Source organism: Peromyscus eremicus, chromosome 14 (genome assembly GCF_949786415.1).
Source record: "Peromyscus eremicus chromosome 14, PerEre_H2_v1, whole genome shotgun sequence".
Taxonomy (NCBI): Eukaryota; Metazoa; Chordata; class Mammalia; order Rodentia; family Cricetidae; genus Peromyscus; species Peromyscus eremicus.
In genome coordinates, this window is record NC_081430.1 from 65,798,631 (window position 1) to 65,811,844 (window position 13,214).

Here is a 13,214-nt window from a genome sequence, read left to right on the forward strand (position 1 = left end):
CAGTGACCTGAATATGATGAACAATGTTTTATTTACCTGTGATGTGACAGGCTGATGTTATACACACTGTCTAACATGATCTGCTTAACAACCCCCACAGAGCACATCCCTGAATCTGAATCATTAGCTGTCCCTTTAAGTAAGGTCTTAGTTTCCGGGAAAATGAAAATTAAACTTTTTGTTTCATTGACATTTCTGGAACTGGGTAAAGTGCATGCCTTTAATTCTAGCTTTTGGAGGCTGAGCAGGATGGAGCTTCATGGGTTCGAGGCCAGCCTGGGCTGCTTAATGATGCCTTGTCTCAAAACAGTGCAATGGATCAATCTGTGCTGGGTGTATTTTCTTTCATCTTTCTACTTTTCTTGTTCTGTTATTTCCTTCTGAACTCTTGTCTCTAATTCTTAGAATCTTCTTTAGTTTTAGATTTCTTCTAATACATGGGCTAAAGCCTCTTCATTTTAGGCTGAAAATAACCTCGTCTCAAAGATATCCTTCAGTCTTTCCTTAAGAATTCCCTGTTGGACATGATACTCCTTGGTCTCCTTATTGCTAGGTTACCTCAGCATAACATCCAGATAGGCACAGACACACATGTATACCACACCACACAGCATGCTGTTTAATAAATAAGACCACAGGACTGGCAAGAAGGCTCAGTGGGAAAAGACACCTTCTGCCAAGCTGGATGACCTGAGTTTGATCCCCAGGCCCCACATAGTGGGTGGACAGAACTAACTTCAGAAAGCTGTTCTCTGCCCTCCACATGTGGGCTGTTACTCATGCTCACTCACCCACAGAATACATAAATATAATAAAAAAAAATTTAAAAATCACAATACACATACCCCCTGAATCTGTGCTACATCCATGGCTAATGTGGTGGTCAAGGCTCCCGGGCTATTTTCTTTATCATCATACCAGGCAATATCCTAGAGAGAAGGAGAATTGACACATAGTTAGAAAAACTTTCTTCTCGGATCTGTGATCTTTCTATTAAATTTGAAAGAACTTAGCTGCCTTATCACTTGCCAGTAAGCAGTATGGATCAGCTGACTTCTGCATCTTATTTCATAAAGCTTTATGTTTTGTATAGACTGAAGAATATAAGACCAAATTGTGGGCTCATTACCATATTACAATATGTAGAATGTAGAATTACAGTTGCAGAATGATTATTGTGAAAAAAGGCTATTTGCCACAATAGAGAGAGTTGCAGTTTTACTTCATAAGTACTTTGTGAGGAACAGACTATTTATTCATTTATTTAGGTTTTTGGTATTAGGGGTTGAGTCTAGGGCTCAATGCATGTTACATACCCATTAGCAGTTATTTAGGTTTTTGGTATTGGGGGTTGAGTCTAGGGCTCAATGCATGTTACATACCCATTAGCAGTGAGCTGTATATCTAGAACATTCTATTTGCATAGTAGAGTATGTCCAGTACAACTTAGAAGCATTTTCAAATATTTTTACCTAAATAGATCAGTGACAAAATTTTTTTTCCTTCTCCTTTAGGAAGGAGGCAAGATTTTACTCAACACTTTTTATGACTCCCTAAGTTTGGTAAGTCTTAGGTACTGTGAGATAAGAGTTGGAAGGCTGAAAAACTGCTGCCTAGAAGCATGGAGTCTAAAGAAGACAGGTAAAAAACATGAGCAATAAAATCACAAGGTAAGAATTGATTTCATTTCAGCAGCTAATAGAGATAGCCCTTCTGAGCACTTCTCAGCCTGAGGAAATGATTTCCTTTTATTAAGTGTTTCCTCCTACTCACTCAGACAACACTTAGGAATTAAAAACCAGTGGAGAAACTGACAAATATGCTTCTTAAAAAAAAATGCAAAAATTGTTGGCTTGATGCAACCCAGCCAGGGCTCTGAGACCCAGGTTACACAGTGCTGTCAAGGAAACCAAAATAAAACAGAAGCAGGCTGTGCATGCAGTATGAATCATGCAGTGTGTTAGAAGAATGATGTGTGGAGGAATGCGTCAAGAGTAGGGTGGGTGTAACTGAGCACAGTTCTGTGTGCCACTTCCGTGGGAAGCTTCCCCAAAGTCTTAGGTGTCTTTGGTGACCTGTGGCTGTGATCACTGTGAGTAAAGCACCCCAGCAGTAGGTGAACACTCATGAGTGATGGTTGCAGTATGGGTACAGCATCGGAGCTGGAAGTCAAGTTCTGTTAGTCTGTATCACTTGCCGTCAAATTCAGAGATTTCATCTGCTTTCTAGTTGTTTCTAGACTTTAACATGATATGGAAGAAATTTTAGGTATGATATGAAGAACACAGAAAATTAATATTGAATATTATGTTCCAGATTCTGTAGTAACTTTTATACCACACAATGAATAGTCTTAGCTACCTGTGCAATCAGCAGTATGCCCAAACTGCTTTTCTACAAGTCAGTAATTGTCTTCCTGTGTATGTGATCTATGCCAAAATATTTAGCAGGTTTTCTGGAATTTAGTTGTCATTAAGTGAAAACTGGCTTGCTTTCTGTTCTCCCAGGGGGTAATATAAGTATAAATAGAGGCTATTGGGAATTTTGATATACATTTTCCCTACCAATAATTTTACTAGAAATAAAAATACAATCAAACTCCAAGGAGCGTGTCGCATGTATTTTTTCCTGTAGTTATTTCAGCTGCGCCATGAGGTACTATGGTAATCCACATTTTGAGGACTGGGGAAATGGATATGCTGAGGGATGGAGGGGCTAGGCCAAGGGCAGACAGCTAGCAAGTGCCAGGACCAGGATTTGAGCTTCAGCAAAGAGGCAACAGTTCTTAAGAAATTATTTTGTTCTGCCTCTCATCTGGCTGAAGCATTCTGGTTGAGTTTTATTTCTTGTTTTCTGAGCTTTGGTATTTGGTACCTTACAACCTTTTGGAAGAAGCTTCAGGCCTTTTTGAGACTTCTAAGTGGCTGCTATCAATGCTATTATCTGATAGCCGAAAGATTCATTTTTACCTAGAATCCCTAAACAATCCAGTTTACAGGGAATAGGACAAAAACAAAACAGAAAATGAAGCAACAACAACAACAAAAAACCCAAAAAACTCAAACCCTACAGCTCTGTAGATCAATATTGGCCATTAAAAAATATAATGAACAATATTTTCTATCATGGAAGTTAGGAACAACCAGAATAATTTTTCAACTGAAAGGCTCTTAAGTAATCACATAAAAGATAGATTGTATACCTACAGAAAACCACACCCGATTCTATAAACATGTCTACTTCAGTGAGATTCCAAAATGATCGTAAAAAAGAACTGCAAGCCTCAGCATGCTTTCGAAGGCTTCAAAGTTTTATCTTAGGACAGAAACCCAGGCAATAAAAGTTAGGTAAAATCCCATATTAGCAGTCTCCCTTGCCACAGACTTCAATGCTGTAAAGGCACTTACAAAGAAAAGGCTGAAAACCCTGTTCCTACACCAGCCCCTCCATCAAAAAAGGCAAATATAAGAAGCAAGAAGAATGCTGAAGGACAATTGTGAAAAACAAAAAATACAATGAAAGAAACTGAGCTGAAATTATATGGGAATTGAATAAAGTTGGTCAAGTAGCACCTGGCTTCTTTGTTCAACTTTGCATGTTTTAGAAGGACAGAATTGATGGCTTGTAGAATAGCAAGTCCCTGTTTAAGAGTGGCATTGTGCTGATGGTCTTCACACAGTTAAAGCTAGAGAGGGATCCATGTTGCATTAACCACTGGACCACCAGAGTATTTGACAACTGTTCTTCGGTTAAAGCAGCTCAGGATCTCGAGGTTCTTCCTCTTAAAACATTTTGTGAACAGGATCTGAAGAGATGGCTGAGTGGTTAAGGACAGTTGCTGCTCTTCCAGAGGATCTAAGTTAGGTTTCCAGCATGTAAGTCAGGCAGTTCAACAGCCTCTGACTCTGGTCCTAGGAGCCCAGTAGCCTCTGGCCTCCTTCACCACCTACATTCATGTGCACATACCCATACAGATGTACATGCATACTAATAATTAAAAATAAAATAGATCTTTAAAAATATTCTGTGAACAGAGGGAAAGTCCAAAATAACACAGAGAAAATGTAAAAATCTACATTTGTTTGTGTGAAATATCAAGATCTTCAGGAAACAGTTAAAACCAATTCTATGAACATAAATACACTTGAACTGGGGAAAATGAATTCATGAAGATAGAAACAGTAAGTCAGTAGGTGTGAAATGTAGTTTTAGTTAATTACAGTCTCACCTTAATTAAGATTCGAGGTGGGGACATAAGGTGCTAATACGTAAAGACATATAAATTTACTAAGATTTACATGCAGGGGTTAGATCTACTTTTTAAAAATTGTTTTAGATTAGAGGCTGTTTCAAAGGTAAAGAAAGCTCTGAGCCAGTACCTTCCTGCATAGAGTGTGATGGCACTCACTGCTGGAGACTGAGTGCTGTGGTCCAAGGACCATGGAATTCCATCACACCCCCAGACTGCTAAGAAGATGTAAAAACTGCTTTTGACAATTCCCCTGGAATGACAGTAACTCCATTTCTGAAAAAGCAATTGCCAGGCAGGAAGCTTTCTCACTGCTCTGCTGACAGAAGGTGAAGCAGGGCTTCAGTGACTACCAGCTCTCAGGGGAACCCCATCCACCTTCAGCTACCAGACTCTCTCACGTGGGAGATTAGAACTTGATCCACCTAGTTTAGCCATTTCCAAGAGTGACTGGTCATTGGCAGCAGTCTGACCTTCTAGGCACACAGACGCTATCTGAGCTGAAGACTTTCTCTACAACCGCTGAGGGACTGTGGGACTTTAGAGTGTGGAGAGAAAAATCTTCACTGGCCCATGGATGAGATCTTAGGAATTAATGACTCCTGAAAGGCTGTTCTGAGGTCCCCAAGTTCCTTTTCAGTTTTAATGCGTGGTCTTTCTTTTTCATCCCCTGACACAAAGTGTTGCATTAAAGAGAAGCTAAATGAAATGAATACTAGTAGACCTGAAGTCTTTGTTTTATTTTCAAAACTCATAATTTGGATGTGCTTTGCTTTGGGGATTTTTTTTTTAACTGTAATTTTGTGTATGTGTGTGTGTCTGTACATGGGTATGTGCATGTGAGTGCAGTTCCCCTAGAAACCAGAGATGATCACATTCCCTGGAGTCAGAATTATAGGTAGCTGTAAGCTACCTAACATGGATTCTTGGAACTGAACTCTGCTCTACTGTAAGAGCAGTGTGCACCCTTAACTGATGAGCCATTTCTTCAGCCCCTGGATATGCTTTTACTAGGAGAATATGCATATAAGAATTCTGAAGACAGATTTTGCTGCCTAGAACAACAACAAAAAATTATGCTTTTCAATGATCTGATACAGAGACTATTTCAAGAAATGAGAAAAAACTAAAGGTTAGAATGTTTGACAACAAATCTCAATTAAAAGAAGAAAAATTCCACTAAACGCACTGACCTGGTACAGCATGGCTTTGAAAGCCAAGTGTCTTAATCTCATGGCTAAATTTTCCTCTGCTCTGCCATAAAACAACCCCTAGGAAACAAACAAACAAAAAATTCTACATTTATTATTAACTTTCTTTGTATCATTCAGTTATTATATTTCAACTGAAACAAAGAAGATAATGTAAACATGGAATCCTGCCCAGGGCTGGTTAGTCAATTAAAAGTTTACCTGCATCAGGTAAGTAACAAGAGCAACAATGCCCAAGATGACTAACATCATGGAGTAGAGTTCTGCATCATGTTTTAATGTAGTTTTATTTTTATCTTCAAACATCTGAGAAAGAACAGAGTTTCTATCAGAAGCTTGGAGGAAAGTACAAACAGAAAACAAAATAACCTCATTTAAAATGTCCACATATATCAGGATTTCCTACAGGGATTGCAATATAAGGAAAAAACTATGAATTTCTGGGCCAAAAATTACTGTTATTATTCTCTGTTTACTTTAAATATACAGGATAAAATCAATTTACTTTTAATTTCCCTACAATTGCTCTGTAAATGTATTGGACAAACAAGTCTTCTATTATCATAGTATATTTTATTTTTTTTTATTATTATGACTTTTTTCCTCTCCCCCTCCCTGATTTGTGTATATTTCTGTGAATTTGGGCATTTGTGTATAGGTCAGAGGTTAACTTTGGTAGCATGTTCTTACCCTCCACCTTGCTGAGGCAGGGCACCTCCTCTGTTACTATACTGCGCACTCTAGGCTAGCCATCCATCAGCTCCTGTCTCTGCCCAGATCTTGCCATAAAGTGCTGTATTACAGATGTGCACTACATCTGGCTTTTAATGAGGGTTCTAGAATCAAATTCAGGTTGTCAGATTTGTGTGGTAAGCACTTTACCTGCAGAGACAGCTTTCTGACCATATAGTATTTTTTCAATGAGATCAGCAGTTTGAATTATTGTTTCTAGTAACTTTTAATAACTCACATTTCTTAATTTTCATCTAAAGTGAGATATCTGTATGTGCCCCTAGAAGTTGTTCACAAAGTTAAGTACTACACACACACACACACACACGTTGGCACAGAATGTACCTGTGTATGGGGCTGCTGAAGACAGTGTGGGTCTAGTGATTTCCTGAACCAGTCCACTCTTCTGGGGCTTTGGCAAAATCCCAAACTCATATTCCCTATCCCTGAGCTGGCTGGTAATAAAAATTTGTCATTGTTTGGACAGGTTGGGAAGAGAGAAGCTGTATCTGTCTCTTTTATTGCGCCAGTGCTTAGGAATGCTGATATAACACTGGAGTCAGAATTAGAAAACAAAGCAATTTCTCTACAACTCACCCAGCCAGCAGGACTCAGCTGAACATTATGAGACAGCAATGGTTCATCTCCCAGGCATGGGAGCTGCCTTTCCTACCACAGACCCTGTCCGAGGGACGACCCACAGAAAGTTCTGGATTCCCCTTTGTGGATCAATATGCTACAGCTCTGTGTTCTCTGACTATGCTTAAATTGCAAAAAGCATAAACAAGTGAGTTTTACTTACAGTGACTAATTTTGCAAAGATGATAGAAAATGTTGGGTGAATAGATCCATTTAGGACAGAAGCCAGTGTTCCCAGAACCACAAAAGGCCATTCAGACTTGTTTAATTTAAATATTTTTAATAGAGAAACTTCAGGAAGACTTGTCTATAAATAAAACAAGTTGGTTAAGAACAACATCAGTCTGAGGACATTATGGAAGCCAGGGAAGTGAGGCAAGACAAACAGAAGCACTCTGGAACCTAGCAAATACAACAGATGGCAGTGTACAATCGTATTTTCTTAGAAAAATTTACCACTGTTAGTACTAATGATGAGCCTCAAACATACTTACATCCAAGTGATGATCTGTACAATGTCAGCTTTGGAATTCCACTCAGTTGCTATCACTAAGAAAGTACAAATTGGGGATGGAGAGATGGCTCAGTGGTTGAGAACCCACATGGAAGCTCATAACCACCTCTAACTCCAGTCCCAGGGGATCTGATGCCCTCTTCTGGCCTCCTCAGGCACTGCACACATGTGGTGCATAAGCATACACACAGGAATAACAACCATACACAAAAAAATAAAATTAAAAAATTAAAAAGAAAGCACTTACTAGGTCACATGTCAGGTAGCTAAGAATCGCAAGAAATAACAGAATCAGCTTTTCTTAATCTTGTTAGACTGGATTCAATCTCATGCTCTAATAGAGGATAAGAAGTCAGCAGAGAAAGTGCAAGAGGTCAATGTTTTACTAGGATTTTAGCCTTGAAAGTGTTCCAGTTCGGTTGGATGGCATGGTGTGAGGGCATGCATACTGTAAAGTGCACAGGCTGAGTGCTCAGAGCTAAGACTGAAGTGACAGTGTCCCATTCAGTACATGTGAGGCAGCCAGGAAAGCTGTTATACTCATTACATGTTTGATACTGAATTAGTATGCAGCTGTCATGCATTCAGGAACATTTTACTATTGTCATTTTTAAAATTTTTTGGGGTGCCAGCATTCAGCTCAGTGCCCCCATATGCAGTTGTGAGTGACAATTTTAAAAGGTGGAATTTTATTTTATTTTACTTTTTGTTTTGCCCCTAGAATTAAAAAAAAAAAATGCAGGTTTTAAAAAAAGGAGTATTGGTTAAACAGTGTTAACAAGACAGAAAAAATAAAATGAAATAAGACAAAATCAAAATGAAAAATCTCTGTAAAATCATGAGAAATGTCATACCTAGTATATTATGGATTTTAGAATGTCTTAAGATAACCTGATGCAAAAATATGAGATACGCATTTTCTGTAGAGACACAAACCAGTCTGATAAAGTTAAAAATCTCCTAAAGAATTAAAAATTTCATCTCATCTATTTTTGAATTTTATTGAGTTATAATTTGCACATAGCCAACTGCACATACGTGTGTATTTTAGGAGTTTGGAAGTAGCTAGGTATTGATGAGACTGTTAACACAGTTACCGTAATTAACACAACTGCTTCCCTGGAAGGTTCCTCCTGCCTTTTGCAAGCTGCTCTCCTTAGCCTCTCAGATGCTAGTCCAGCTCCTTACCCTGTACCCACCTATACCACTCACATTGTGTTTCTCACTTTGTGATGGGGGTGCTGCTATTTTCTTATTTTAATGCTTTGGGAGTTTTTAATTTAGCCTGAGCTCAAGTCCTACAGCAGATAAGTGGTTTATAAATACTTTCAATTTATGGCTTATCCTGTTACTGGAATCTGTTTTATAAATGGAAATGTTCTTCACTCTAATAATGTCTAATTTATTATTATTTTTCTTATCAGTATGTTTTTGATAATATATCTAGGAAATCTTAATGTCATAAAGACTTTCTACTGGATAGTCACATGTAAACTCAATGTTTTTACATTAATAAAGTGTGTGTGTGTGTGTATGTGTGTGTGTTTACATGTGCACATGCATGCCACAGGTATATATGGAGGTCAGAGTTCAACTTTCAGAAGTCCATTCTATTCTTCTACCGTGCGGTGCTGGGGATTGAACTCAGGTTGTCAGAAGACTTTACTCACTAAGCCATCCTGTCAGCTGGTTTTTGTTTTGTTTTATTTCACTACTGATTTTTTATTAAGTGCTAGATGCTGTAAATTTTACTCTGCTGGGTACTTGAAATAAATGAAAATTCCTATGGCATCCATTGATGACATCCACAGTTATTGACAATCTGACAGTAGTTTATTTCTTACATTCACAAAGTAATGTTAAACCTTTTCCAAGGGCTAATGGGGAAAGTTCTGATTTTTTTCCTCATTCAGATTAATGACCTCTGATTTCTATCCAGAGAGCTTCTGTGAGCTTGTGGACTATATACTAAAAAACAAAACAAAATAAACTAATATAAAAGCTAAAAAAAAGCCACAAATAAACAAACAGCAACAACAATAAACAAAACAAAAAAGAATAGCATTCAAAATTGAAAATTATTTTTTTTAATTTAAAAATTAATTTTATTAATTTATTTTGCCCACATGCCTATACGTGTGTGCATGTGTGCATATATGTGTGTGTATGTGTATGTGTGAGTGTGCATGTCTGGTAAAAGCAAGCCCTTTTACCTGCTGAGCTGTCTTGTTGGACAGAAAATTATTTTATGTGTTTATACAAATGTACCTTTAGAAAAAGAAAAATGATAGAAAAGAAGGGGAAAGAATAAGTGTGAATATCAAGAAGATCACATAGTAAAAGGGAATGCATTGTATCTAAAGTGTGAAACAGCTGATTGGCTGTGTCACACAGGGCATCAGGAGGGCTGGGGTACACCATCAGGCAGATGAGAGGGAGAAGGTGGGCGGGGAGACAGCGGGAAGAGCCAAGGGTGCTTTAATCTGAATTGTCTGTTAGCACTAGGAAGAGAATGGCTTTCTAGTTTGGGAGGTAACAGTGGGCCCAGGACAGCTGTTGGGGGATTGGCAGCTGGAGGCTAAGGACACTGAAGCCACCACACAGGAACTGGCCAGATGAGGGACTTCTGGTCGGAGGTAACAAATACAAAACAGCACAGAGGGCCAGTAATATGGGGCTGGGGAGAGGGAGAGCTCTGGGGCTCAGGGTGGAGGGAGATGCTTATGACAAGGTGTGCTGGCTGGTTTGTTTCTGTTTGTTTGTTTGTTTGTTTTTTTCCAACTTGACACAAGCCAGAGCCATTTGAGAGAATCTTAATTGAGAAAATGCATCCAATAGATTGGCCTGTAGGCAAATCTGTGGGTGCATTTTCATGTGGGTGGTCCCAGCTCACTGTGGACAGTGCCACCCCTGGGCAGGGGTTGTATAAGAAAACAACCTGAGCAAGCCATGGAGAGCAAGTCAGTAAGCAGCCTCCATGGCCTCTGCTTCAGTTCCTACTTTGAGTTCCTGTCCTGACCTCCCTTCACGATGTACTACAACTGTAAACTGAAATAAACCTTCTCTCCCCAAGTTCCTTTTGAGCATGGTGCTTGTCATGGCAATAGAAACCTAACCAGGGAAGGTACTGAGAATATTCAGCTGTGGGTCTGGAGCCCAAGGTGGGTTAAGAGGAAGGAGTTAAATTGTGATAGAGAAATGATACAGGGTAGGGTAGTGACTGAAGGGGACAAGTATCTCTATCCAAGGAGCTGTATCAGAGGTTGGAACTGTATATGGAGGCTTGTCTGCCTCCAGGCTGTTGCAGCGGGAGTGGCTGGTGAAAGAGACATTGAGATTAGTTAGAAACCCCTCTCCACCAGGACTACATGCAGAGAAAGAGGGTAGTATGTAAATGACCAATCAAAGGTCATGATACTGGGCTGGATGCAACTCTCAAGCTCACTTCCATTCTTAGGCGTGCATTTTCCTTCTTAATAGTAGGTTTAAATTTCTATGACTATTCACTTGTTGCTGGTCCAGTTCTTTGTTCCTAGACACAAGGACCTGGAAGTCCCATTGGATGACCTCTAGATTCAGTTCAGAACATCTTGACCCAATTTAATCTGGGGTGGCCCTGGTAGTGTATCCCACACTTCAAGATGCTGTTTTAATCCATGGATTGCCTTCTAGGAAGGAACAGCATATTTTCATAAGATTTTTTCCCCCTCCCCAACAAAGACCTTTGACATAAATGTGATTCATTAGATGACCTCCTTTGTATCACAGGGAAAAGAGAGCAAATGTTTTGTGGGCTTAATGGTACAGTACTAGTTTATTTTAAATCAATTATACATTTTATAAGGATTATTTGGACATTGGAGAACATGTATGCAAGCATGTTGACAGGTGACCCCATTACCTTTTGATGGTGGATGGCTTCCTCAGACTGGTCAGCGCCGGGGGGCTTGGTGCTACTCACATCACACAGAGAAACAGAGCTGGTATTTCCTTCAGAGGAACACGTCTTTGACTCCATTTGTTCATCAGCTTTTTTAATATCCTTAAATGAAGAATGCATAGGCTGTCGTAATGATGCCTTAAAAACACAAAGGCAGGGCTAGGGAGATAGCTCAGCTGGTAACGTGCTCAGCAAACATAAGGACCCAACTTTGGTCTCTAGAACTCAAAGTTAAAAAAATAAAACCAGGCATGATGGAATGTACTTAGTATCCTAGTGCTGGGAGGAGAGGAAAGGGTGCTGCAGGAGGGAGCTGGGGTGTGGGAGCAGCTGGAGGGTGAAGATGGGAGGGATAGGTAGAGATAAGTTGATCCTTGGGGCTTGCTGGCCAGATAGTCCAGCCTACTTGGTGAGTTGTAGGCCAGTTTCTTCCTTCCTTCCTTCCTTCCTTCCTTCTTTCCTTCCTTCCTTCTTTCCTTCCTTCCATTTATATATTTATTTATTTATTTATTTTACAGTGTTCTGCCTGCATGTGTCCCTACAGGCCAGAAGAGCAAGCCAGATCTCATTACAGGTGGTTGTGAGCCACCACGTGGTTGCTGGGAATTTCTGGAAGAGCAGTCAGTGCTCTTAACTACTGAGCCATCTCTCCAGCCCCCTAGAGACTTTTTCTTAAAAACAAACAAGCAAATATATCCACGCAGGTACACACACACACACACACACACACACACACACACACACACACAAAGGAAAAAATACAAAGGTATTCTGCTGTGTCACTTTAAAGCTTGTGTGTGTGGCCAGGACCTGAGATCTTAGGAGATAATAATACTTTCCTGGCCAGCAGCCACAGCCCAACCCAGACTGAGATTTCAAAGCAAAATGGATATGATGCATTGCGGCTCCTTGAGGAAAAAAAAATACAGAAAAATCAAACTAATAAAGTGTTAAAATATAGATTAGGGTTAAATTCTAAGCTAGATTGCACTGGACCTAGTTTTTCTTTTTCTTGCTATTTAGAAAAATGAGGGCAGCTCCAGTGAAACACAGAAGCAGTGTTCACTGTTGTTCCCTCTAGTGCAGGGAGCTGGCAAGAGAGAGTGGGAGCTCAGACAGGATGGGAGAAAGATAGGGAGATGGAGGCAGGGTCAGGTGGGCAAGGAGCAGTGCACAGGACTACATTCCAGGGATGCTCAGATTCCTCAGCAATCTGAAGAACATTTAATGAATCACACAGAGCCACAGTGAACTTTAACCAGACTGTCTTGCTAAGCTTAACATCTGTAATCACACACCTTTTCTGTTATTTTTCTACTGCAGAAGAAATCTTTTATTTGGCTATTTTTTTCTTCAGAAGTTATTTAATCTGTGGAAATTTTAAAATAGAATTTGATCTGCTTTCATAGTAAAGTTTTCTAAGGAAGAATTCTATTATTGGTTAAAGACAATTTATTTTTCTAAGGAGCTTGCTAGACAAAAGAATGATGAGGATGGGGGTGGGTGTTAAAGGTTTTAAGTAGAGACGGGAGAAAGGAAGATTAAGGGCCAGTCAAAACTAAGGAGGTATGAAAACTCCTTATGGAAACCTATTACTTTGCAAGGTAACTAAAAAATATAATTTTTTTTAAAAAAGGAGTTTGAACATTAGTACCCTACATGGGTAAATGAAAATCTTAGTGCCAGGCCTCAAACACCTCCTTACAACTCAAGGTGTCCTCAGAGGCCGCCAAAGCAATGCAACCTGTTGACATTGCTCTTGGTTGCTCGCCAGAACTAGAGGGTAAGACCCTATTGTTGAAGATAAAACATATTTTGATTGTAAGACACAGAGAAACCAAGCTAAGACGGGCCTGAGAAGTTCCTTCCTGCTGGCCAGCTTCCCTAGTGCTGGGAGGCTTTCTATAGGAAGCTGGGTGGTGGTGGCCG

General features: G+C 39.6%; 1 protein-coding gene across 3 annotated transcripts in view; it reads right to left on the reverse strand.

Annotated features, from left to right (window-relative positions):
- Abcb5 (ATP binding cassette subfamily B member 5) overlaps positions 1-13,214 on the reverse strand; it is a 93,736-nt gene that overhangs the window by 32,454 nt on the left and 48,068 nt on the right. The window contains exons 15-19 of one of the 3 annotated variants that reach the window (XM_059279801.1): positions 11,247-11,387; positions 6,995-7,138; positions 5,662-5,766; positions 5,443-5,520; positions 846-929 (exon numbers count right to left, since the gene is read on the reverse strand). In XM_059279801.1, coding sequence (XP_059135784.1) covers positions 846-929; positions 5,443-5,520; positions 5,662-5,766; positions 6,995-7,138; positions 11,247-11,387 — 552 coding nt within the window. The other 2 variants (XM_059279799.1, XM_059279800.1) reach the window with 2 other exon arrangements.